The 26,200-nt window shown below is 38.5% G+C and overlaps 2 protein-coding genes across 3 annotated transcripts in view; one reads left to right on the forward strand and one right to left on the reverse strand.

Moving 5' to 3' along the window:
* The window catches only part of LOC106870753 (eukaryotic translation initiation factor 2-alpha kinase 3), a 58,471-nt gene extending 47,415 nt beyond the window's left edge, over positions 1-11,056 (forward strand). For both annotated transcript variants that reach the window (XM_014916948.2, XM_014916949.2), the window contains 3 exons: positions 3,692-3,895; positions 5,069-5,248; positions 5,837-11,056. In XM_014916948.2, coding sequence (XP_014772434.1) covers positions 3,692-3,895; positions 5,069-5,248; positions 5,837-5,998 — 546 coding nt within the window. In that variant the 3' untranslated portion in view covers positions 5,999-11,056. The remainder of the gene's footprint in view (positions 1-3,691; positions 3,896-5,068; positions 5,249-5,836) is intronic.
* A 936-nt stretch (positions 11,057-11,992) lies between these two features.
* LOC106870758 (ras-related protein Rab-28) overlaps positions 11,993-26,200 on the reverse strand; it is an 18,474-nt gene continuing 4,266 nt past the window's right edge. The window contains exons 2-6 of the mRNA XM_014916955.2: positions 23,548-23,644; positions 20,588-20,676; positions 18,007-18,139; positions 13,858-13,961; positions 11,993-12,270 (exon numbers count right to left, since the gene is read on the reverse strand). Of these exons, the coding sequence (XP_014772441.1) occupies positions 12,100-12,270; positions 13,858-13,961; positions 18,007-18,139; positions 20,588-20,676; positions 23,548-23,644 (594 nt within the window). The 3' untranslated portion in view covers positions 11,993-12,099. The remainder of the gene's footprint in view (positions 12,271-13,857; positions 13,962-18,006; positions 18,140-20,587; positions 20,677-23,547; positions 23,645-26,200) is intronic.

Below are 26,200 nucleotides of genomic sequence, written 5' to 3' on the forward strand. Positions count from 1 at the left end.
CTGGGCTGAGGTGGTGAGGCAAGACCTTCGTACATTGGGCCTCACCGAGGCGATGACTACTGACCGAGACCTTTGGAAATGGGCTGTGCGTGAGAAGACCCGGCAAGCCAAGTAAGATCGTTGCCAGTGCCCCTGGACTGGTTCTTGTGCGGGTGGCACATGAGATGCACCATTTTGAGCGTGGCCGTTGCCAGTACTGCTGGACTGGTTCCTATATATATATATATCATTATTTAATGTCCGTTGTCCATGCTGGAATGGGTCAGACAGTTTGACCGGGGCTGGCCAGCTGGAAGGCTGCACCAGACCCCAGTCTGATTTGGCAGGGTTTTCTATGGCTGGATGCCCTTCCCGATGCCAACCACTCCGAGAATGTAATGGGTGCTATTACATGGCACCGGCACAGGTGCCATTTGCGTGACACCAGGGTGTGTTTACATGCCACTGACACGGGTGCCAATTTGTGTGACACCGGTATCTGCCATGACTGATTTTGCTCAGCTTGATGGATTTTCTTTTCAAGCACGACATAGTGCCAAAGGTCTTGGTCATTGCCTCCATGAAGCCCAACGTTCCATAGTTGATTCTTTATGTGCCATCAGCACAGGTGCATTTGGCTTGATGAGTCCCCTCAAGCACAGGACATCACAAAAGGTTTCTGTCACTAGTCATTGCCTCTATGAGGCTCAAAGTTCGAAGACCATGCTTCACCACCTCGTCCCATGTCTTTACCACAGGTTCTCTCCACAATTAGAGATCGACACTTCTTTACAAAGCTGTTCTTGTCTATACACATCACATGACCATACCAGCACAGTTGTCTCTCTTACACAGCACATCTGATTCTTCTTAACTTTTCTCTGAAGATACTTTCACTCTGTCGAACATGCACACTGACATTGCACATCCAGTGAAGCATACTGGTTTTATTTCTCCGAAGCCTACACATGTCCTCGGTTGTTACAGCCCATGTTTTACTGCCATGCAGCACAGTTGTTTTCACACAGGCATCAGACAATCTATCTTTCCTCCCAGAGAGAGGTCCTTTGTTGCCAGCAGGGGTAGGAGCTCTCTGAACTTTGCCCAGCCTAATCTTATTCTCACAGCTACACTCTAGGAGCCTCCATCTCCACTACTAACCTGGTCACCTAGATACCAGAAGCTATCTACTACCTCTAGGTTACCCCACTGGCAGTTGATGGAGTCTATTTTCTGTGCATTTTCAGTGTTTATTGTACCTGTGCACCTTCCACATATAATAGTTAGTTTCCTTGTTAACCTCCCTTTGATGTTGCTGCACCTTTTATGTGTCCAAAGCTTACACTGGGTGCATCTTATGGAGTTTCTACCTACACCTTTCATACAGATTGAGTAGGGCCATCCACCTGAAGTGATATGATTTGTCTGCCTTCCTACTTACTAGACTTGGGTTTTTACCAGGTAACTTTAAGACTCTTTGATTCTAGACCCAACTTCCATACTTGGAAATGCATGTATATATAGAGAGGAAAGTTCTTATGAGACGGTGTACGAAGATTGTAAACCGTCTCAACAGAGAAACCAATAGCAGTGAGAAACCCCACCTGCTTGAGATTGAGAAACGACTGAAGCACTCCCACGAGGAGGAAAGAGCAGACAGAAGCCCAGGTGATAAAAATATAAAATCAGACCCTAAAGCCTTCTTTAGGTATGCCAAGGAGACTGCTTCTATGCATTGCAGGGTAGAGCCACTCCTCCAAAAAGATGGTTCCCTCAAGGAAAACCCAACGAGGATAAGGGAAACACTGAATGAACCGTTCAAAAGTGTCTTCATCCCACCTCTGTGGCACATGCAAGTTGGCAAACCTGTGGAATTCTTTAACGCTACAGAAGCTGAATGGGAGGCAGTAACAATTGATTACATCAACATTGAAGAAAAGGATGTAATGCTAGCAGTAGATGATGTAGATGCCATCCCGGCTGCTGGCCATGATGGATTCCCAGCAATCCTCCTCAAGACATGAAAATAAATCCTTGCAAAACCATTGCAGCTACTGGACAAACTAAAGGTGTGTGTGGGGGGGGGGGAATAATATGCCCTGTCTATAAAGGAGAAAGCAGAGCAGATGCTAAAACCTGTTTCTCTCACCTCACACATCAGCAAAGTCATGGAATGAATAATCCGAGGGAAATAAATTGCATTCCTTGAAGAGAACGACTGACATCCAGCATGGTTTTCGACCAGGTAGAAGCTGTCTGGCACAGCTCTTGCAGCATTACGATTGGGTGCTAAAGCAGCTGCTCAACAACTCAAATGTGGACGTAATGTATCTTGACTTTGCAAAAACCTTTGACAAAGTCAATCATTTTATTTGTCACAAGCTGTGAAGTGTTGGCATAGCTGGAAAACTTGGAGAATGGTTACAGGGTTTTCTAAAAGAGAGAAGTCAGGTAGTGGTTGTCAATGCGGCCACCTCTGAGGAAGCACAAATAATGAGTGGGGTTCCACAGGACACTGTCCTGGAGCTGCTACTAATCATAGTGGCCCTCTCTGATATGCCCTCCCCTGCTCGAGTAGCTACCCTTGATAGCTGTTCTGATGATGCCAAAGTCTCTCAGAGGATACAGAACTCTGGAGACATTGTGCATCTGCAATGTGAAGTGGACACAATATACAGGTGGGCTGAGGAAAATAACATGCAGTTTAATGCTGGAAAATTCTAAGCTCTGCACTACCAATACAAGAAGTTCAAGGAAAATCAGACTGGATACTGGCCCCAAGGGGGATTCCAATTCTCGAACCAAAATCAACATGTGTTCTGGGCATCACTTTAGTGATCGGGTCTCACTTTAGTTACCAGGTCTTCTCAATCACAGCATATCTCCAAAAGTCTTGGCCTCCTGTCATTGCCTCTATGAGGCCCAATGTTTGAAGGTCATGCTTCACCACCTCATCCCATGTCTTCCTGGGTCTACCTCTTCCACAGGTTCTTTTTACAGTTAGGGTGTGACACTTCCTCGCACAGCTCTCCTCATCCATACGTAACACATGACCATACCAGTGTAGTCGTGTCTCTTGCACACCACATCTGATGCTTCTTATGTCCAATTTTCCTCTCAGGGTGCTCACACTGTCGTGAATGCACACTGACATTACCCATCCAGCAGAGAATACTAGCTTCATTTCTTTCAAGCCTACGCATGTCCTCAGCAGTCACAGCCCATGTTTCACTGCCATGTAGTATGGCTGTTCGCACACATGCGTCATACAGTCTACCTTTCATCCTGAGCGAGAGGCCCTTAGTTGCCAGTAGAGGTAAGAGCTCCCTGAACTTTGCCCAGGCTATTCTTATTCCAGCCGCTACACACTCAGAGCAATCACCCCTTGGTCACCTACGTAATGGAAGCTATCAACTACTTCTAGTTTCTTCCCCTGGCATGTGACCCTGGTGTTGGTGGGCTTACATTCCAGTAACTTAGTGGTTCAGCAAAAGGTAACAATAGAATAAGTACCAGGCTTTAAAACCTAGTCCTGGGCTTGATTCAGTCAACTAAAAATTCTTGTAGGTACTGCCCCAGCATGGCCATAGTCCAATGACTGAAACAAGTAAAAAAATGATATTTAAAATGTATGATTACTTTTCATTGTTCCGTCAGTGTTTTTCTACTGTTTTACAATTGGATTTATATTTTTCATTTTTCGTTTTGGCAGCCTTCAAATATTTTATTTTCTAAGGATGGTTTAATAAAAGTTGGGGATTTTGGATTGGCAACAGCCATGACCAACTTTTTAGAGTCAGAAGCAAAAGTAACAGATAACATGAAAGAAACAACAGACACTGATGAATATGTAAATGTATCCTATAAACGCCATACTGGTGGTGTGGGCACGCAAATATATATGAGTCCTGAGTTGGTAAGTTTTCTCTTTTCTTTATATCAAATAGGAATGATTTTTTATCAATCAAGTTCTGCAATTTCTCAAACTAAATTTATAATTTCAATTTCCTTTGAAGTTCTAAGAACAATTTTATCTGTAAATAAACTTCTTAAGAACTAAAAGCATAAAGATAACACCTCTGAAAAGCAATTGCTGATGGTTATGAAATCTCGTAAAGTATTTATCATTAGTGTCAGGTGTTCAAGAAATGCAATTAAAATTTCAGTAGCAGTAAATCATTTTAATTATAATACTCTTTTGGTTAAGAGTTTGGAAAGCATTGTAGTTTTCTTAAAAGTTCTTCAACTAATTCATTTCCATACACAACAGCAATTATTGCAATAAATTACATATTTGTCTGTTCTTTTATGACAAATGTCCTTTCTCTTTCTTTTAGGGAATTTTTGTCTCTGTTTTGATTTGTAGTTTATTGATGGTTTATCTAGTATTGTGAAGGCACGTGGCTCAGTGTTTAGAGTGCCAGGCTCACAATCATGAGGTAGTGAGTTTGATTCTCAGACCGGGCTGTGTGTTGTGTTCTTGAGCAAGACACTTTATTTCATATTGCCAAGTTGTATCAGGTTTTGTCTTTCCCTTGGATAACATTGGTGATGTGGAGAAGGGAGGCTGGAGTGCATGGGTGACCGCTGCTCTTCCATAAACAACCGTGCCCAGACTTGTGCCGTGGAGGGGAACTTTCTAGGGGGTCTTTATCCTTTTATCTAGTATTAAAAATTCTGTAAAAAGAAAATAGGTTTAATCCTTTAGCGTTCAGATGACCTTGTCGAATGTAACGTTTATTTATTTGCATTGTTTTCAAATAATCATGGATTATCTCATAGCTTCAAGATTTTCATGTTTGCTTATTTTTAGAATTTTAGGCTAGGTGTAAGAGGCTGGATCTGACCAGTTTGAACCTATAACAGGTAAAATATTTGGACTCGACAGGGCAGGTTTCAGTGCTAAAGGGTTAAGGGAGTCAATCCAATTTTTCACAGACAAGAGAATCTTTAGTTTCAAATAAATGAGTCAATTCTTGTATTTTCTTATCTGTGTATTTTCTCCTCAGTGGAGGAAGAACTGTGTATTTTCTTATTTAAAAAAATTTTCACATCTCTGTATTTTCTTATTTTATAAAATTCTTTATAGATTAACGGAAAGGATTACAATGAAAAAGTTGACATTTTTGCTTTAGGAATGATTCTTTTTGAATTATTTTACCCTTTTGATACGGAATCTGAACGTAGGAAAAAACTTCAAGATGTAAAAAAGCGACGGTATCCTGATGATTTTCATACATATAGTCCTGAATCTTATCAAGAGGAGACAGTAAGTAATTTATTTTGTAATTTATGAAGGATTTTTTTTTTTAATATAAAAACAAAATTTTGTCTATTTGAAGTTAACCCTTTTTCGAAATCATAGAGATCAATAGAAAGTACATCAATACTTAAAAAGATGTGATATCAATAACCTTAAGTAGATAAGAGCTAATCTGGATTGGACATTAAGACTGGCAGGTGATGTCCTCCACTCTCAACCCCCCCCCCCAAAAAAAAAACAAATATGGTTTGTACTTATCGTATACATTGTGTAGCGTAAATGGTTGAACAAACAATATATTATAAACTTCCCTGAATTATAGATGTTGTATTATCACCTGGTTCATAAATTCAAATTCTTTTACTTGTCCAAGGTTTGACCAATTGGTCAAGGGGTTAGTTATGACACATATAACTGCTGGATGACCTGAAGGAAAGCAATACAAGAACTGTGTATATAGGTCGAATACATTATTCATCTTCTGCAAATACTGTAATAAACCAAACAAAATATCATATGATGTTAAAAATTATAAAATTATTAATTCTATCAAAATATCTTAAAATGTTTTGTTTTTCCTTTTATTTTTTTCAGTGTGACTTGCTCAACATTCTGCTTTCACCTGACCCAGCCGAACGGCCAAGTGCTGAGCAGGTCCTCAACAGTAGTCTTATGATAGATTTTGTTTATAGCAAAATCCCTCGAAGGTTCCGAACACGAACACTGTCAAATAGCAGCAAAGAAAAGCAAAGTTGAAAAATGCTTGCTTATGAATTATTAATATTTGTCATGCCTTTCATTTTTAATCTTTAAGAACTTAAAAAATTTTTTTTTATTTCAATGGGTCCAGAACAGTCAAAACTTTCTTTTAAAACTCTTTACAAATGTAATTAAAAAGTTGTATATACATTTTTGTTATAAATCACCCATTCACTTCGAGGAGAATAGAAAATAAATCTATATTAGTGGTAAAGTGTAAATGTTACTGTTTTATGTTTTTTTTACTCCTGTGGACCAAAAGATTTGGGGATTTTATTTCCAAACATTTGTGATTATTTGTATATGTTTTGTCAGTTTGTATTTACCAAAACAGAATGTTCAGAAATCTTCAACATAAGGAAAATTCCATTTTTGTAAATGTCGAATTTAAAAAAAAGAATCTTTTGCTGCCACTCTTAAACAGAAAATTTTGTGAAATTATTTTAGGCATTTTTAGTGTTATTGGTTTAGTGATGGTTGGTAATCCCCACATAAACACTTTTTTGTTAAGATATCATTCTCTGTCAGAGATGAACTATTTCTTGCATCAAGTTCTCAAAGTATATCTAAGTTCTCTTTCAGTTGATTTTGGTTAATTAGCACCAGTGCTGGTTGCTGAATAAGCATGGGGCTGGGTCTTCTCATTAACTATTGTGTTATCATCATCATATTCATCATTATTATTATTATTATTTGTAGGGTGGTGAGCTGGTAGAATCGTTAGAATGCCGGGCGAAATGCTTAGCAGTATTTTGCCCGTCGCTATGTTCTGAGTTCAAAATTCCACTGAGGTCAACTTTACCTTTCATCCTTTCAGGGTCGATAAATTAAGTACCAGTGAAACACTGGGGTTGATATAATCGATTATTCCCCATCCTACAAATCTGAGGCCTTGTACCTCCAGTAGAAAGGATTATTATTATTATTATTTAAAAAAAAAAGTTTTATCTATTCAAAACTCTTCCAAGTATTTAAAAAAATTCCATCTATGGATTATTCCTGTAAAAGTTAGAACATGATTCACTCATGAACTTTCTGATACAGTCTTCAACTATTCCAAGATGCTGTTGGGACCGGCATTCATTCTCCAAGGTCTAATATAAAAAAAACAAGACAAAAGTTTGAGTCAGTTCAGTCTAGTTTCTTCTTCCGGCCAACTCAAAAGGTTTTCAGTTGAATACTTTAATATTAAAGCTAGAGATTCAAATTCCATTGATACAGTTGCAAATGCAGCAACGTTGAACTCGAACCGGTGATTGTGTTACATTGAGGCACTGTGACTCTCCCCAGGCACAGCAAAAGCTAAAGAAATTGCCTTGGAGTTGTTTCTCGTGGTTATTCTGCTTCCATTTTGATCCATGACGAAGAAAGCTAAATCATTTCAATTGGATCTTTAGTCTGGTTGAAAGAGACTCCCTCCACTTTTGTTTGAAAGTGGCTTTAGGCCCCCCCCCCCTTTTTTTTTTCATTTGAGAACTTGAACCCATGTAAAGAACGAAAACTAAACCTGCAAATATATATTTTGATGTTGAACAGGATTCTTCAGTGCATCTAGTCAAGTTTTGATTCATTGTTCTTAGTTGAAGCGTTGCTGTGGTTGATTTAATCCACTGAAATAAGTACATGACCGATAATAAGCTGGCACCAGTGCTTGGCATTGGTTTTGTGTCTAGTCAGAGAAAATTAATATTAAACTTGTAACTAACAGTTTGGGAAATCTGGTTAAAAAGGTGTTTAATATGAAAGTTTTCAATTGAATTTTTAAAAATACATTTAAATTTTAAGTAAAAAATATTTGATGCTAAATATTTGATTACATTTTATACTGAACAGTCATTTCCCCCTCCATACAATACCCAGGTAGATGTATGATTAAAAAGCTTGCTTCCCAACCATGTGGTTTGGAGTTCATGCCCACTTTGCAGTGCTTTGAGCAATTGGGTTCTGTTATAGTCCTGGACTGACCAAAATCCCCGTGAGTGGAATTGGTAGATGGAAACTGAAAGAAGCCCATCATGTGAAGAGTGTATGTTTGTACTCTTGTCTCGACATTTTGTGATCGTTGTGAGTGATCATCGTCATACAAGGAATTAACCTTTTTTCAAGATTTGCACTAAAAACACCCCTGCCATATCCAGCCAATTCTAAATTACAACTGTCTCTTTGTACATTCTAGATTGTCTAACCACATCTTTATACATTATACTCAACCTCCATCCTATAATTTAACTAATTGAAGTTCCACCAGTTCTAAATTTACTCTATTATGTCCCTTCACACCTTTCTTTCAACTAAAGATTGTAACCCTGAACAACTATGTCAATGAGGAAGCCTCAGTGGAGTTGCATGACTTGCTAGAAATAGCAGCCAAATTATCTCAGCCCACATCCTACCATCTCAAAAAAGAAACATTGAAATAATGTATTCCCAGATACTTTATTTCTGAAAACAAGATGTGGTGGTCACAGATGGAACGCCTTTGATTAAAGGTTGTCTGTTCAGTCAGGTTTTTTTCATTTTAATAGTTGGACATTTCTGTGAATTTAGTAATAATTACCTTTTTTTTTTCTTTTCTTATTTGTTTCCCCCATCTTAATGTGATTTTACAATTCATTTCATAAATTTGATGTGAGATGTAAATTTTCTCTATTTTTCTGTTTAATGAGATCAGTATGTGAAACCCTTGTTTTGTTGAGCATAAAAAAACTGTTAATATAAAAAGTTTTGTCATTTTTTCTCTAATTCTAGTTTTGTACAAAGGTTGCTATGCAAGAGTTTATAAATCACAGTTGGAATGTAAGTCTATTTTGATTCATGTCATAATGCAGGATTTAAACTTGTAATCTTCCAATAATTATCTGAATCCTGATAAGTAATAATTCTTGAGGCTTCAAGAATTATTACTGATAGGAAGAAAATGACAAAGGGGAAAACTTGGATTTGCAATTTCTAAGGATTCTTTGTTTGAACATTACCAGATGTGAACAGTTGTTAAGAATTGATATTTTAATAATTAATTTTTTTTTTTACGTAAAACATACTCCTTACTCTTAGAGAAGCTGAAAAAGACTAAGAAATAATTTTTAGCTATAAATCAAGAATTTAGATGTTATAGGTTTTTAAAATTTTATAGTAGTTTAGGTGTTAATGACTGTTACTTATTTTGTCGATGCTGGTCAAATTTTTATTTACCATGTCATTGAATGCTGCTCAACCAATTAATACCAACTTTTCCAGTAAAGATAATAACAAATCTTAAAACTCCTTTACAATACTTATCAACAGAAAATATATTTCTCATTAAAAAGTAGTTTCTAGTTTGTAACTTCACTTATATCGATTTAATGTTAATTATCAAATTAGTTATACGTATAGAATGCAGATGTGGCTGTATGGTTAGAAGCTGGGCTGCTCAATGCCTTGCAAGCAGAGTCGGTAGATGGGAACTGGAAGAAATTTGTTGTATATACATGTGTGTGTGTCCCTTACCACCACTTGGCAATCAGTGTTGGTGCAGTTATGTCCTTTTAACCTAGCAGTTCAGCAAAAGTGATTGATAGAATAAGTATCAGGCTTTAAAAAAAAAATAAGTGCTGGGGTCAGTTCAGTTGACTAAAATTCTTCAAGATGGTGCTCCAGCATGGCCACAGTCAAATGACTGAAACAAGTAAAAGATAAAAGATATGTAATTTAATTGGTTAACATCTTGCCAAAATTGGTTTTGCTTATTATTCCATTTGGGCCAGTCAAACAGCCTGGGGTTCATCCAGTTAATCATCCTGTTTCTGTAAGTCTGCAATTGTGTCTCGCATGTTAGACATTCTACATCCATCCATCTTTTCTGCCTAGGAAGATCATGGGGTAGAGTCTTATGTCCCCCATACAATCCTGCCAGAAACCACTGTTTCCCACTGTGATTAATGTGACTGAATATCATTGACCATCTCGTTTTTTGGTCTTTTTCCTGTTGGCTTCGCTTGAAGAATCCGTCGTGTTTCTTTCCTGTGATATTGTAGCATTTTGTTTGTAATACTGGAGCTTTGACCTCTTTTCAATGTGGAGAAGTAACAGCTTGACTTGGAGAGACCCCTTCGTCTCCAAGCTATGCATCCAATTGAGGTCTGTCAGAGGAACCCCGTTTCTGCTGCTTCTGTTCAGGATTGTACTCCTTTGACATTTATAACCATGGAAACTGAATTGAAGATGAGTTTGGCTTTTTTTTTTAACTATTTAAATTTCTTGACAAATTTAGGTCTTTTCACCAGTTAAATATCCTTAGCTTTCAAAGCTAATATAGCTGCAACACTTTACATTTTCCACCTTGAAAAACTTTGGCCATTAACACAAATGTAACATTGAATGTAACATTGACCAAAAATGATCATCTCAAGTGCTTGCACTGGTGAGACACGTCTGCATATTACTCTCACATTATGGAATCATCATAAATTTTAATTCTCCATAATTGTTCACATTTGCTTTGATGAATCAAGTCTTTACTGTTTTTATCAAATGCATTTTATAACCAATTTATTACATAAAATCTTTGTATCAGAAACATATCTAATTCAATATAGATTGCTATTTTCACTTTCTGTCTCCACTTGGATCCTCATTTCTCAATTTTATTTTTATGAGTGTAAAAGAGAATAAAATAATTTCACTAAGTTTGAAAAATGGCCTTCTTGCAGAGCATTGTGGAATACACCCTTCAAGATCTGATCTCTTATTTTCAATAAAATGGCACTTTTTATGTTAGCAAAAAGCAAGATATTTCCCATACTGATTTCAACCTTTTGACTTCTATTGTTGGATGAAATTGTTTTGAAATAAAGAGAAAAAGTAAACTGCATACACTAAACACCTTTTACTTCAAATTCTAATTAAAAAAAAAAAAAGCAAAACTTTTTGTTCTCATTCCTAAAAACGTCTGTTATATATATAACTTGTGTTAAAATATAATGTGGCAGCAGCTAATACAGAATATCTACTTCATGAATTTGTATTATTTTTGTATGTAGATATTATGTAAATAAACTTTTTCTTAATAAACTATCTTGACTGTGTTTTAGTTTTTTGGTTAACAGAACGATGATACAATAGAAAGAGTTTTATTGTATTTCCATTGTATCCTACTTAGCAAGGTGGCAGAAATGTTAGCACACTGGGTGAAACAATTAGTGGTATTTGGTGCCCCACCAGTGAGGCATGCGTGGGATTATGTTGAATTTTTATACCCTTTGTACATAATGTTTAGTATACCAATAGAGAAAGGGGGCAATTTGAGAATGCATTATTAAAAAAAAAATTATCTCTACATCCCTTTCGTGGACAATTTTATCAAATTTTTGGCACTTTAGAGACACCAGGTCACTTTCATTTTATTGGAAAACCTTAATTAAGATCTGATGTCTCTAAAGTGGAAATAGAAAGCAATGCCATCTTAATTGGACACTTTAGAGACACCAAATCGTTTTCATCTTATTCACATCTTATCCTTAAGATCTGATGTCTCTAAAGTGGAAATAAATTATTTCTTTTGATTTAGTGGTATGTGAAAACCTGTAGAAAATTACAAATGCGTGCAGTATAGAACTGGTCAGTACTGAAAGCAATGCCATCTTAATTGGAGAGATTTTCTTGAAAGTTAAGACGAATTGAAGTAGACTCTGGTAAATTTTCCGAAATGTCCCAACTCCAAACCCTCCTAAAATACTCCACCTACATGATATAACACATATTCGTAGACAATTTGTTTTCATATTTGTTTCCTACACATTTTTTGTTTTATTTTCACCAAATTTTGAATAACAAAAATTAAATACCACAAGGGGGCATCAGGATTTTAGAAATGATTCAGTGGAGCATGGCCAAAAATTGGTTGGGAACCACTGGTCTAAATCCATGTTACCATTTAAACATGGATGTAAAATGGTGATGAATTGAAATAATATCTGTTAACTGGCAAAAAAAATAATTGAAGAAGACAAATTACAAAGAAAGAAAATTTCTTTTTAATACTGGAATTTGTTATGATGAAAAATATTTTTTGTTTATGTTCTTTTTATTTCTTTTCAAAATTCCTCTGGAACTGGTTTTTATTGTAATGAGCAGATTGGGCTGCGAGGAGAGTTTTGAACAGAAGTGACTTTTGGAGAGGATTCACATTCAATGTTTGCAGTAACAACCTGTTGGTGTTGTTCTTTCTCAGCAGCCGTTAACTTTAACCCCACCAACTCAGCAGCGATTCGTTGGAAGCAGACAGACACCTAAAAGGAGAAGAGAGAAAGGAAACAAGAGAAAATCAACTGAAATATGGCTACTTTCTAAATTATTTAAAATATTCTCGAAAACAGACAACAAAACTCTACTTTTTGCAGGGAGTTAAAAAAAAAGAAAAGAATGAGCCCATAGCAAATTGCTTTGTTTCAGTCTTTAAACTGGCCATGCTGGAGCACTGCCTTCAAAGGTGTCAACTCCAGGGCTTATTTTTCTTATCTAAGCTTGGTACTTATTCAGTCTCTTTTTGCTGAACCACAAGGTTACAGGAATATAAACAACCCAACACTTGTCAAGTGGTTTGTATGTGTGTGAGGGACGCGGACGAAGAGACGCACGCTGCGTTTCTTTTAGTTTTTGCCTATCAAAAGTGCTTGAGGAAACCCATCAAGCCAAGTGAGATCATGGTTGTGGCCAATGCCAGTGTTGCATAACTGGCAAGTAAAGAGCACGCTTCAAGCGCTGGGTAGGATGCTATGCTTGAGAAGACCTGTGAAGCCAAGTGAAACCATAGTCATGGCTGATGCCAGTGCTGTCAGACTGGCACCTGTGCTGGTGGCACACAAAAAGCAGTTTGAGCATTGGGCCTCATGGAGACAGTGACAGGTGACAGACCTTTGGCAATATACCGTGCTTGTATAGACCTGTTTTGCCAAGTGAGATTGTAGCCATGGCTGATGCTGGTGTCATGTCAACGGCACCCATGCCAGTGGCATATAAAGAACATCCATTACACTCTTGGAGTGCTTGACATTGGGAAGGGCATCCAGCCATAGAAACCATGCCAAATCAGATTGGAACCTGGTGCAGCTCCTTGCCTTATCAGTTTTCAGTCAAACCATCCAACCCATGCCAGCATGGAAAACAAACGTTAAAGGATGATAATGATGGTGTGTTATATGAAGGTTCGCCTAATTCTATAAGACATCCATTTGATCCAAAATATCTCTTTCCATATATATATATATATATATATATGTACAGAATTCCAATTTTCCTACCATCACCATCAATAAACCAACAGATGACATCTTTTATAGATTCTTATTACTTAGATTTATTCATCTGGAGGAATTTTCTTTCTTATTTGAACGAAATGTTTACCTCTTGTTGTGACTCATAATACTATTTCTGAAAGTTTGTGCAATTTGTTACATGAATATTTCAGTTATTTGCTGTCTCAGCCATAACAATAGTTAAGCAACTGATAACAAATCACCCTCTGATTGCCATTCCCTTTCTAAAGACGTTAAGGAACATCAAGCAAGTTTTAGCATATCCTCTTCCAGAGAATGATATGCTTTAACATGTTTCAGAATTGTGTTTCAATGGCTGATTGTGAAGTTGAAGGAGAAAATTTATAGAAAGACACTGTAGGAGGTTTTAGAAATAATAATTAGCAATTTACTGTACAAACACGCTACAAGTGGGGGGTGGGGGGACTCATTAAATTTATGTCATGATACAATGTAGCCATAAAGTCTTACAAAATATGAATTGTTTTAATTAAGTTAGTATGATCAATGATTAATCTTTTATTTACATATTCATTAACATTATTATATAAACGAACTTACATATTCACCAGTCTTTGCACTAATAAAGTGGTTGGACATATTATGATCTGCAGCAAACTTGACATGCCTTTCTTCACTGACAGCTCTGACATGTTCAAGATCAACTGAAAAAGCAAACAGCAAACCATAATCGAAATTGTTGCTGTTCAGCCAGAGTCTGGGACTGTCCTTATATATACGGGTTGAGCCTTTTTGCAATTAAGCAGCCACTCTTATGTCTTGAACTTTCCTAATCATTTCTACAGCTCTGCTTTGAGTGTTTTTTTCATTTCTTGTTTTGTCTGTTTCTGCTGTGTTATGTCCAGGGGGTATGGGTAGATACAGTTCCCCAGGACTTTGCAAGCACCTCTGGACAAATGAAGTGTGAGAAAAAGGGACAGCGCAAAGTTTGGGATAGGCGGGATGGAGAATGGCAGAGAAGCAGGTGCAGTGGGTAAACTTTGGTGAGCTCAGGGCTGAAGGAGATGACATTTGCCTAAGGAGTCATGCAGTGGGACTGAATGTGAAGCCACATGGTTGGGAAGCAAACTGTTGAACCACACAGCCATGTCTGTACATATGGGCTGGCAAAAAAAAAGAACTGTTTGTTCACAATGAACTTGAAGCACTCTGATAAGTGGTGGCTAACCTCAATCTGTTCCTTGTGCATTCATACTTGTTAGATGCTTGACATTTCAATGTAGTTTGACACAAACTTGTAACGAGAGACAAGTTGTATTTTGTCTGCTTGGGGAATCAACAGGTCAGGCTTTTCTATTTTAAAAAGAGCAACAAGGTGATGACGAGAGGATGTTATGGAATGTGTGTGCCAGAAGTGGTTTTCAAGAGTTTGACTGGCCAAGTGAGAGCAACAAAAATGAAGGGGCAGCTTGACACTGACCCCGGTTATAAGACCAGGATGAACATGGATGTTCTCTAAATATCCAAACTGAGTGTTGAAAACCATCTACATCATCTTGGTTACATCAGTAGGTCCAATGGTTTGGGGCTCACATCGATTGAATGAGACTAACCTTGACCAATGAATTTTCATCTCTGATTCAGAAACATGAAGAATGAACAATGTATTTTTAGGAAAATGGTGGCAGAGGACAAAAGAATGGATCATCTTTAACAATGTGAAGTGCAGATGGTCATGAGGCAAGTATGGTGAACCATCAGAAACAACCTCTAAAAGCAGGATTTTACTTGAAGAAAGTTATCGGGGTGGGGTGGGGAATAGTGTTGTCTTTTATGAGTGTCTTCCCTTGGACATGACCATCAATTCATATGTGTACAGTGACCAGCTGGACAAGTTAAATGCATTGAGCCACCAGAAACATCCAGCACTTGCTAACTGTAAGAACATTTTCTTTTGTGATGACAATGCCAGATCGTAAACTTCTTTCAGACAAAGCAAAAGTTATTGGAGCATGACTGAGAAGTTTTGATGTATCCTCCATATTCACCTGAACTGGTGCTTTCAGATTCCCCACTGTTTTGGTCTCTTCACAATTCATTGAATGGACAGACCATCAAATCTGAAGAGGATGTGAAAATTAATCTGAAAGAGTTTTTCACCAGTAACGATAGGAAATTCATTGAGCAGGGAATAATGGATCTGCCTACAAGATGGCAGAGGATACGGGAGCAAACCCCTTATTATATCAATGATTGAACAAACTGCTTTGTGCTTAAAACTTGCCTTATTTGTGTTTAAAATCTCATTTTGAGCAACTCAGTATATCATCATCAACACCATTTAGCATCTGCTTTCCATGCTGGCATAGATTAGATGGGTTGTTTGGAGTTGGTAAACCAGAGAGCTGCACCAAGTTCTGGTTTGGCATGGTTTCTATGGCTGGATGCCCTTCCTAATGCCAACCACTCCAAAGAGTGTAATGGGTGCTTTTTACCTGCCACTGGCACGGGTGCTTTTGTGTGCCACTGGTACAGGGGCTTTTACATACCACCAGCATGGGTGCCAGTTATGTCACACTGGCGTTGGCCATGATTCCACTCGACTTCTCAAGCACAGCATATTGCCAAAAGTCTCAGTCATTTGTCATCACTTCCATGAGGCCCAACATTCAAAGATCATGCTTCACCACCTTGTCCCACATCTTCCTGGGTCTACCTCTTTCACAGTTAGAGATTGGCACTTCTTTACAGAGCTGTTCTCGTCCATACACATCACATGACCATACCAGCATAGTTGTCTCTCTCTCTTGTACACCAAACCTAATGCCTCTTAAGCCCAATTTTTCTCTCAGGACACTCACACTCTGTTGTACACACACACTGACATTACACATCCAGCAAAGCATACCAGCTTCATTTCTTACAAGCTTATACATGTCCTCACTGGTCACAGCCCATGTTTCACTGCTATGGAGCACAACTACTACTAGATGTGTCCCCACTGGCATTTGATGGAGTCTATTTTCTGTACATTTCAAGTGTTTATTGTAGCTGTGTATCTGCTCCACCCCACACACAGACTATTTTCCCTGTCAACCTTCTTCTGATATTGCTGCACCTCGTATGTGTCCATAGCCATTTCTATATATGGAGTAGGGCCATCTACCTGAAGGGACTTATAATTTGTCTGCTTTCTTATTATCTAAGACTTTGTTTTTTGCAAGATTAACTCTAAGGCCCTTTGATTCTAGACCTTGCTTCCACTCCTAAAATTTCTTCTCTAGTTCTGGAAGTGATTCAGCTATGAGAACAAGATCATTAGCATAGAGGAGTTCCCAGAGGCAGCCTGACTTAAATTCCTCTGTTATTGCCTGGAAGACTATGATGAACAAGAAGGGGGCTGAGGACTGATCCTTGGTGAACCCCTACTTGTATCCTGAACTTTACCTTACTGACAGCATCTCTGTATATGGCTTGTACAGCTCTCACCAACCACTCATCTACCCTTAGTTTCTGCACTGAGCACAAGATAAAGGAGCAGGGAACACTGTCAGAAGCTTTTTCCATGTCAACAAAAGCCAGTTACAGGGGTTTATTTCTGACAAAGTATATACATACCTTGTCAAAAATAAACCCGTGTAATTGGCTTTTGTGTGTGTGTGAGGAGCAAACATGACTGTTGTTAAGAAGTTTGCTTTGTTATCATGTCATGACTGAAATTAGTAGATGAAACTGTGCAGAAGCCTGTTTCACATACACATGTGTGCATTTGTGTCCACATGTCTTTGCTCGACATCATTTTAGTGGCTATGTTTATGCTTTCCATAAACAAAAATGTCTGGCAGTGGTTTGGTGTGTGAAGACAAGGAAAAAAAAGCAGACATAAAATGCTGCTGCTGATGATGATGATGATGTGTGTGTTTTATTTCCCCATCACCTGTGCCGATTGCATCATCTTTATCACTTCCTTCATAAGTGACTGCATCAAACTGTCTGCACCCAATATACTCTAACTTCCATGTTTTTATACATTACTTACCATCATGTTCCCTACCCTGGCCAACCGACCACCTCCTCCTGCCTTTGTTCATGTCAGGGACCCAATGTTTCCTCTGCATGTTAACTAAAAGAAGGATTTGCACCCCAACCTCATAAAACCCTACTCACCAGTAACCACTACTCAAACAGAGCCCTGGGTTGGAAGGTTGTCGCCTGGGTGGTGCAACGGTGTCATCTGGCAGGAGCAGTAGGAGGAAATCACCAACAAATGCTGGATGAAGCAACACACTGTTGCAATGCATTCTCCCCATACTACTACTACTACTACTACTACTACTACTACTACTACTACGCCCTGAATTTGGAGCCCAACTGTAAAGAAGTTTGTTCCCTGTGAACTGTGAAGGAAGGCAACATTAATTGCACTTGACTGGTGAAGAAAAGAGACTTTGTCCAGTAACGCAGGAAGCAACTAAATCATGATGTAGTTTGTAATGAAATGCCAAACGTGATTATGGAATATTGACTCTGCAACATTGACTTTAATATACAAACTCTTTCTAATTATTTTCATGCTAAATAATTTGACAGGAGAAGAGTATCAATCGTTAGTACTCAACAGCAACAATGGCACAAGTTGAATTCCCGAGACAACTAAACTAACTCAATGTCTTTCATTGTGTGATTAAATTACAGCAAGCATCACTGCCATGCCCCTACAAACACAAATGTTCAAAGATCAATAGTTACCTTTGTTTCCAACGAGTGCCAAATGTGATGGAGATTTCCCACTGTGGAGACTGGATCTGTTAATAGTTAGCAACCAATCTTCCAGGTTCTCAAAGCTGATATAATTGGTAATGTCATAAACCAAAATAATTCCCTTTGAATTGGATTAAAAAAAACAAACAAAAACAAAACACAAAATTGGGGGGGAGGCTAAAATTCCATTTTTCAGGACAGTATTAGCTTGAATATATTGGTAATACAGTATCAGTCAACATGTAGTAAATCTTCCTTGAATGTAGCTATTATTCTTAACTCCTTAGTCTTTCTCATCATCATTTAGTGCTCACTTTCCCATGCATGCCTGAGTCAGGTGGAGTTTATTTGAGGCAGATTTTCTATGGTCAAATGCCCATTCTTGACACCACCCTCCCCTATTCCCAAGCAAGCTAATATTTTCCCAGAATATTGGCAACAAGTGAAACTGCTTGTATGACAGTAACACTCACAACCCTCAAGCAATGCCAAAGAAGCACACACACAGAGTTTCCATCAACCAAATCCACTCATAAGGTTTTAGTCAGCCTGGGGCTACAACAGAAGACACTTGTCCAAGGTGCCATGCAGTGGGATTGAACCCAGAACCATGCTATACTGCAACTGTTGCCAAATCCTGAACCACATGAAATTGCAATTCAAATAATGTTACAGTCAAGAGTCAAAAACTGGAACTAATTTTTTTTCCATGGGTATTTATAAGCCTGCAATGTGATTAGATGATGCTTATTGGGTTGGGTAGGGGTAGAATATCTGCTGGTGTTAATATATTCAATGAACAAGCAGATATGCTTCAACTATTTTATAAAAGTTTTCTTTTTTATAGCTTAGCCAAATCGGAAAGAGATATGTCCACAACTCTCGCTGGCCCTTCAGCATTGGTCAGCTTCATACAGCAGAGCGAAAGCTGTATCTGGATGTCTACTGAAAACGTGTGGACAGGAGAGTAAAGCCAGAGGGTAGGTATTTTGAGGATGAGGAATTAGGTGTATTGTTTAGCTCGAGCAGCAGAAAAGAAGTCAGTATGGGTGATGAGATGAAGAGAAGTGCGTGTGTTGGGTAAAATTAAAAGAGTATAAAAAATCAGTGAGCTGAGAGAAGCAGAGGTTGTTGCAGTAGAAAAGGTGAGAGGGGTGCAATGGGAAGTTAAAATTTCCTTGCTGGACATTGTTAACAGGAACTCGGGGAGGATATATAAGTGGTGGGCTCTTGAAATGTGTTGGGGAGGAGTCTCAGCTGTGAGGTTCCTTGTGGTACAGGTGAACTCAGACATTCTTTCGGGTATCCCTTCTTCTATGGACGATATTACATGGATAGCAGTTCAACTGGTCATTACTTGTTGACATGAATCTGCTCTTAAGAAGCCATTCCGGAGGAGATCAGCATTACCTGTGGGTTAGAGATTAAAGTACGAAGGTTCTTATTAATGAGTTAGATGGCTTTTTGGTGTTCTAAGATCTTTGTGTCTTTCTTTAGCAGCATCGTTTTAGATGTGGGAGCAATCTTCCATTGTCAGGATCACCAAACTTTGTAGAGTCAGCCATTGTTCAGGAATGAAGTACGTTGGACTTTGGTTTGTATTATGTTAATGAATGAAAGGTAATCAAGAGAGATCGTTAATAATTGGAAGCATTTGTGCAGTGAGAGGTACAAGCATGGATGGGTGCACAAGGAGCTTGCTTTGTAGCCATGGGATCTCAGGTTCAATGCTGTGTCTTGGCACAAGTGTCTTCTACTATAGCCCCAGGTTGGCCAACCTTGTGAATGGATTTGGTAGATGGAAACTAAAAAAAAGTTTAAATTGTGTGCATGTGTGTATACACATATACATTTACATACACAACACCTATGTATGTATGTCTGTATGTACCTTGTACTGACATCATGTGATGGTTGTAAACAAGCGTTACTGTCATACTAACAATGATATTCATTTCCAGTTTTCTGTAAGAAACATGTCTGGCCACTGGGAAATATTACCTTGCTTGGAAAGGGGTAAGAGTTAGGAGCAGGAAGGGCATCCAGCAGTTGAAAATCTGCCTCAACAAATTCTGTCTGACCCATGCAAGCATGGAAAAGTGGGTGTTAAATGATGATAATGATGATGACTATCTTTAAACTGTTGATGGAGACAAATTGGAGAATGTTTTTTGAGGTCTCTGGTGTGGAAACAGCGAAGGAAGAATGAAGAATTACATGAGAAGGTTGTTAATATACAAGAGGAGAATACAAGAATTGATGAGTGCATCAGAGAGAGAGAGAGAGAGAGAGAGTCTAAAAACATGCAAGATAACCAAGAAATTCTTAAGCCACAAACAATCAAATGCTTTGTTATGAGATTGTTTTCACAAAATATTTTTGCTGAATCTGAATTTTTAGTTGAAACAGAAAAGAAATACAATTTGATCTAAATTTTGCATTTTTTTTTACTAGTATAATAGTAATAATAGTGATTTTCTTATACAAGTGTCTTTGATGGGTTCATAGACTAATGTGGGAATTTCTGTCACTATTTATAAATTTATGGAAAAAAGAAAACAAGCCTTACCTGTGCACCATAAATGTAATTTTCCAGCATGCTGCTCCCTAAACAGATCCCACTGATATCCCAGATTTGCAGTACCACATTCATTTGACCTGAAACAGAAAGTACAATTCCAAAAGTACTTTAGGATAAGAGGAGATAAACAAGTCACTGATGGCATTCAAAAGGTTTACAAAAGTTTGCATCAAGTTTTTTTTCTAAAATTCCACAAATTCCACAGAACCAGGAATGAAATTTCATTGCTTCTTTGCATTGTGGAGATTATCTGAATATAAACAGATTGGGAAAAGAAGTTAACAGGAAGTTTCTACTACAGCAGTTGGATGAAATCTGATACAGGAGACCAACAGGTGAATCCCAGGTGACCAATTTCAAGTCCTCAGGGAAGGGAAGTTGACTAAAATAATAATAATAATTTGAACCAATTAAGTTGCAGAATCACACTGAACAATTTTTCATTTTGAGATAATCCTGAACTTTACCAGACTGTAAAACAGTTAAAAAAGAAATCCTAAGCAAAACGAAAAACCAAGTGAGCTCTGAACTTAGGCAAATGCCCCAATAAGCAAATAGCTGAAATTCTCTTCAACATTGGAAGATGTGGGACGAAGTGGTGAGAAAGGATCTACAGACATTGAGACTCAAAGAGGGGGTGATAGGGGACAAAGACTGCTGGTGGTTTGCTGTACTTGAAAGGACACATCAAGCTAAGTAAAAGCATGGTGGTCCTTGCATACAGGCCGTCCCCTGCATCCCTAACCTTGTGGGCTCATGGGTGCTGAGGCCACATAAAAAGCACCTGCACTAGTGCCATGTAAACGCACCCAGCACACTCTGTAAATTGGTTGGCATTAGGAAGGACATCCAGTAGTAGAAACCATGCCAAATCAGACAACTGGAGCCGAGACAGCACTTCAGCTGGCCAGCTCCTGCCAAACCGTCCAACCCATGCCAGCATGGAAAATGGACATTAAATGATGATGATGATATATAGAGAAACATAGACACACATACGATATATCGAGAACGTTAAATGATAAATTCTAGGCATGTGTCTGTGTTTGTCCCTCCCCTGCCACTGCCTGACAACAACCTGAGATACTTTGTTTACATCCCAGTCACTTAGGTCGATAGAAAAAGTATCCGGCTTTAAGTACTGGTGTCAATTCAGTTGACTAAAGAGATGCTTCAAGTCGGTGCCCCAGTATGGCCACAGCCTAATGACTGAAACAAGTAAAAGATAAAAGGTAAAATAATAATTATCGTTATTTCAATTTGCATTTAGTTACATGAAAATATTAGCTTGAAATTTCTTCCTGTATTTGTTATATTGGTTTCAAAATATAGCACAAGGCCAGCATTTACAGGGGAGGGAGTAACTTGGTTACATCAACACCAGTGTGCAACTGGTACTTATTTTACTGGCCCCAAAAGTGGATCTCAGCAGAATTTCAACTCAGAATATAAGGATGGATGAAATATTGCTTAGCATTTTACCTGCTCTGCTAATGATTTTCACCTGGCCTGCTAATGATTTTCACCTGATCTGCTAATGATTTTCATCTGGTCTGGTCTGCTAATAATTTTTACCTGCCAGAAGGTTGCACCAGGCTCAATCTGATCTGGCAAACTTTCTACAGCTGGATGCCCTTCGTAACGCCAACTACTTCGAGAGTGTAGCGGGTGTTTTTACGTGCCACCAGCACAAGAGCCAGTCAGGCGGTTCTGGCAATGACCACGCTTAAAAGGTGCTTTTTACATGCTATCTGCACAGGAGCCAGTCTGGCGGCACTGGCAATGACCATGCTCAAATGTTGTTTTTCACGTGCCAGTGGCACATGTGCCAGTAAGGCGACACTGGCAACAATCACACTCGAATGGTGCTTTTTGCATGCCACTGTCACGGGAGCCAATCCGTGGCCCTGGCAATGATCACACTCGGATGCGCTTTTAACATTCCACTGTCATGAGTGCCAATCAGGTGGTACTGTCATCAGCCATGTCAGCGATTTTGATTTCACTTGCCTCAATAGGTCTACATAGGCGTAGCAGTGGCTGTGTGGTAAGTAGCTTGCTTACGAATCACATGGTTCCAGGTTCAGTCCCACTGTGTGGCACCTTGGGCAAGTGTCTTCTACTATAGCCTCGGGCCGACCAAAGCCTTGTGAGTGGATTTGGTAGACGGAAACTGAAAGAAGCCCGTCTTGTGTGTGTATATATATATATATATATATATATATTTATGTATGTATGTGTGTGTATATGTTTGTGTGTCTGTGTTTGTCCTCCCTAACATTGCTTGACAACCAATGCTGGTGTGTTTACATCCCCGTAACTTAGCAGTTCGGCAAAAGACACCGATAGAATAAGTACTCGGCTTACAAATAATAAGTCCTGGGATCGATTTGCTTGACTAAAGGCGGTGCTCCAGCATGGCTGCAGTCAAATGACTGAAACAAGTAAAAGAGTATAGGAGATAAACGATGGGCTTCTTAAAGTTTCCATTTACCAAATCCACTCATAAGGCTTTAGTAGGCCCAGGGCCCGCCCATAATGCTATGCAGTGGGTCTGAACCTGAAACGACATTGTTGGGAAGTGAACTTCTTAAGTACACAGCAGCTATGCATACCTGTGCAAATTTTTTAACAAAATAAGACATTGTTGCACCTGGAGATGAATCCTACCCAAGTTCAATGGGGCATCATTGACTCAGATATTGTCATTTTATCTTCATGCTATACCCATGCCATACTTAATATTTTATCCATAAAAAGGATTTGAAATCACACAACTAAATGAACTGGGTCATTTGAGAGTGAACAATGCAAGCTGTTGACCTATCAGCAAACAATTTGTGACTGAGTTGGCCAACAGGATTTGTTTAATCTCTACTGACATTGACAACAAAAAAAAAAAAAAAAAAAAAAGAATATCTAGAAAATGAAAAACAAATATCACTTACCCCTTAGAATTATTCTTTTCAAATAAAAGTCTACTCCCATCGTTTTTTTATATTCTTTCCAGAAATTGTCCTGGGTGTATCGAGTTGCTATGGAAGTCTGCAAATTTAAAGAGTTGATTGATTTAGATTTAATGGCAATGCATAGAGATTTCCTTTTGTAAGCAAATAGTAGCTAGGCTGAAAATATAATCTATAAAAGGTAAAAATAAGACAGCTCTTAAAATTTCAACGATTATTTTGATAAGTTGTTAGCATGCTCTAAATCTTCCTGTCAGAAAAGACAAGAATGCTGTTAAGCTGTTTTTAATAAATCCATATCAGTAAGAATGACTGACAGAAACTTTAAACCTCAATGGTTGAATATCAGTCAACACTACCAATGAATGGCTTTGGGAAAGTCTTGGATATATTTAAGCTACGATGACAGACAATGACAAGAGAGAAGTGATAGAAATGTAGCTTCACAAGTTAATGCACAACATGGCATACATGAATTAAAGATGAAGTTGTCTGGAAATGACCTTTCTAATATTTCAAGGGTTAAGGCCATAGATATTTGGATAAGTGATCAATGAAACGTTTGCCCTGAATGACCTTTCACTGCACCATTGCTACCAACCGAAACATAGGACCATAATAATGGCAGCACCAATGAAGGCGTTTGATGGACACTGGTAGGCATAACCAAACGGGTAGTGGCAGCAGGCTCTGAGAATGGACGACAGTGACTTTACAGAGTGACCCGTGAAGAGATGCAGTAACCCTTAGTATAGTAGATCCCTAAAATTCTTCTTGGATACCAGTTGTGAAAAAACCTCAAAGGAAGGAGATCTTTAGTCTGTAAAAAAGTATTGCAACCAAACAGAAGGAACAAACACTTGAAACATGTGGATAGATTTGTGTTGTGCTTGATTACTCTTGAAAATGCCATGAAGTAAATATAAGTTGCCAGGAATGTGTTTAGTATGTAAAATTGGTCTCTCCAACTGTGTTACACTACTAAGCTGATTGGGTATTTTAGCAGTGTGTTCACGGATGGTTAAAAAGTTGGATGGAGTGTTGAAGAAGGAGCAAGAACCTCTGAAATGGGTATCATCCACCCATTACCCACCTGTCATCTATTTTTACTATCTTCATTTGCATTGTTTAGATGAATGCATTTATGTACAAAATGTTTGTAATGGTTAAGATTGATTAGGGACACAATAATATGAAATGTCGGAGTCAGCAGTTTTAACGATAAAAATTTGTTGTTATAACTGCATGTCGTAGGATGTGAAAGATGGACAATGGATGAAGTTTTAAGAAAGTATTTATTTACCGTTACGTTGAAAAATACCTTGCCTCATCGGGCAGGTTATAAAATCTGAGAGCATGTGAAAGTAAGTTGGATGTGGTAGAATTTTTCTTTGTATAGTTTTGTGTACATGTTCTCTTAGCAGTAAACCACTGATAGTGATAGAATGATGTTGTAAGAGAACAGATATAGAGCTAGTGAAAGTTGTAGGGTTGTGGGACATTGTCTCACAGTTGCTGACAGTAAATTTCATTTCTCCGTCTGACTATTGTCTTTAGTAGCTGCCTTGCTTGGGATCATGATTCTAACAGTCTGTTCCTTAACTGATTGAGTTGTCACGAGCCAACTCACTCAGTTGTCACCAAGTGACCTCTGGTTTTTGCTTGGGGGTTCTTGCTTTTATAACTATCCAGAAGGACAGACATACCGTTGAGAACCATGGGCTTCGTTGGTGGTGCTGTGATGTCTCTATTCTAGCTTTTGGTGAAGTAGAAGGGGTTATAAGGGTCAAGTGGGGAAGACATTATTTTGGCCTAGTTAAAAGGCAATCTGGCAAATGTAAAACTGCTGTCACTGAAAAAAAGCCATTGTTCTACTGTGGGAAAAGTTCTGTTGAATTGTTAATTTAAATTTGGCTATGGTGGATTGAATCCACTTCATGCTTGCAAGATTCACTACATGTTGTATCTTTCAGTGGTGGTTCTGAGTTCTATAGATGTAAACTTCAGAAATAAACAGAAGTAGTTATGCTGACATGCCTTTTAATTTCATTCTTGCATTGGATGACAGAAAGAAACATTTCAATTAAAACATTTGTTGAACTCTTACAACTTGATATCATTGACATTTCCATTGACATTCAGACAAACCTGCCCCAAAGCATTTCAGGTTGTCCAGCATGACCCAAAGATCAGTACATGATGAACTCAAGGAGAAATATCATCAGTATAATGGACGTGTATTGCCAGTGTAGATGGTGTCTACAAATGAATGAAAACAATTTGTCAAGCAAAGTGAAACAAAGTTGGCATCATGAATCATCATCATCATCATCGTTTAACGTCCGCTTTCCATGCTAGCATGGGTTGGACGATTTGACTGAGGACTGGTGAAACCGGTTGGCAACACCAGGCTCCAGTCTAATTTGGCAGAGTTTCTACAGCTGGATGCCCTTCCTAACGCCAACCACTCAGAGAGTGTAGTGGGTGCTTTTACGTGTCACCCGCACGAAAACGGCCATGCTCGAAATGGTGTCTTTTATGTGCCACCCGCACAAGCCAGTCCAGGGGCACTGGCAACGATCTCACTCGAAAATCCTACAGGAGCCAGTCAGGCGGTACTGGCAACGGCCATGCT

The sequence above is a fragment of the Octopus bimaculoides genome, chromosome 2 (genome assembly GCF_001194135.2).
Source record: "Octopus bimaculoides isolate UCB-OBI-ISO-001 chromosome 2, ASM119413v2, whole genome shotgun sequence".
Taxonomy (NCBI): domain Eukaryota; kingdom Metazoa; phylum Mollusca; class Cephalopoda; order Octopoda; family Octopodidae; genus Octopus; species Octopus bimaculoides.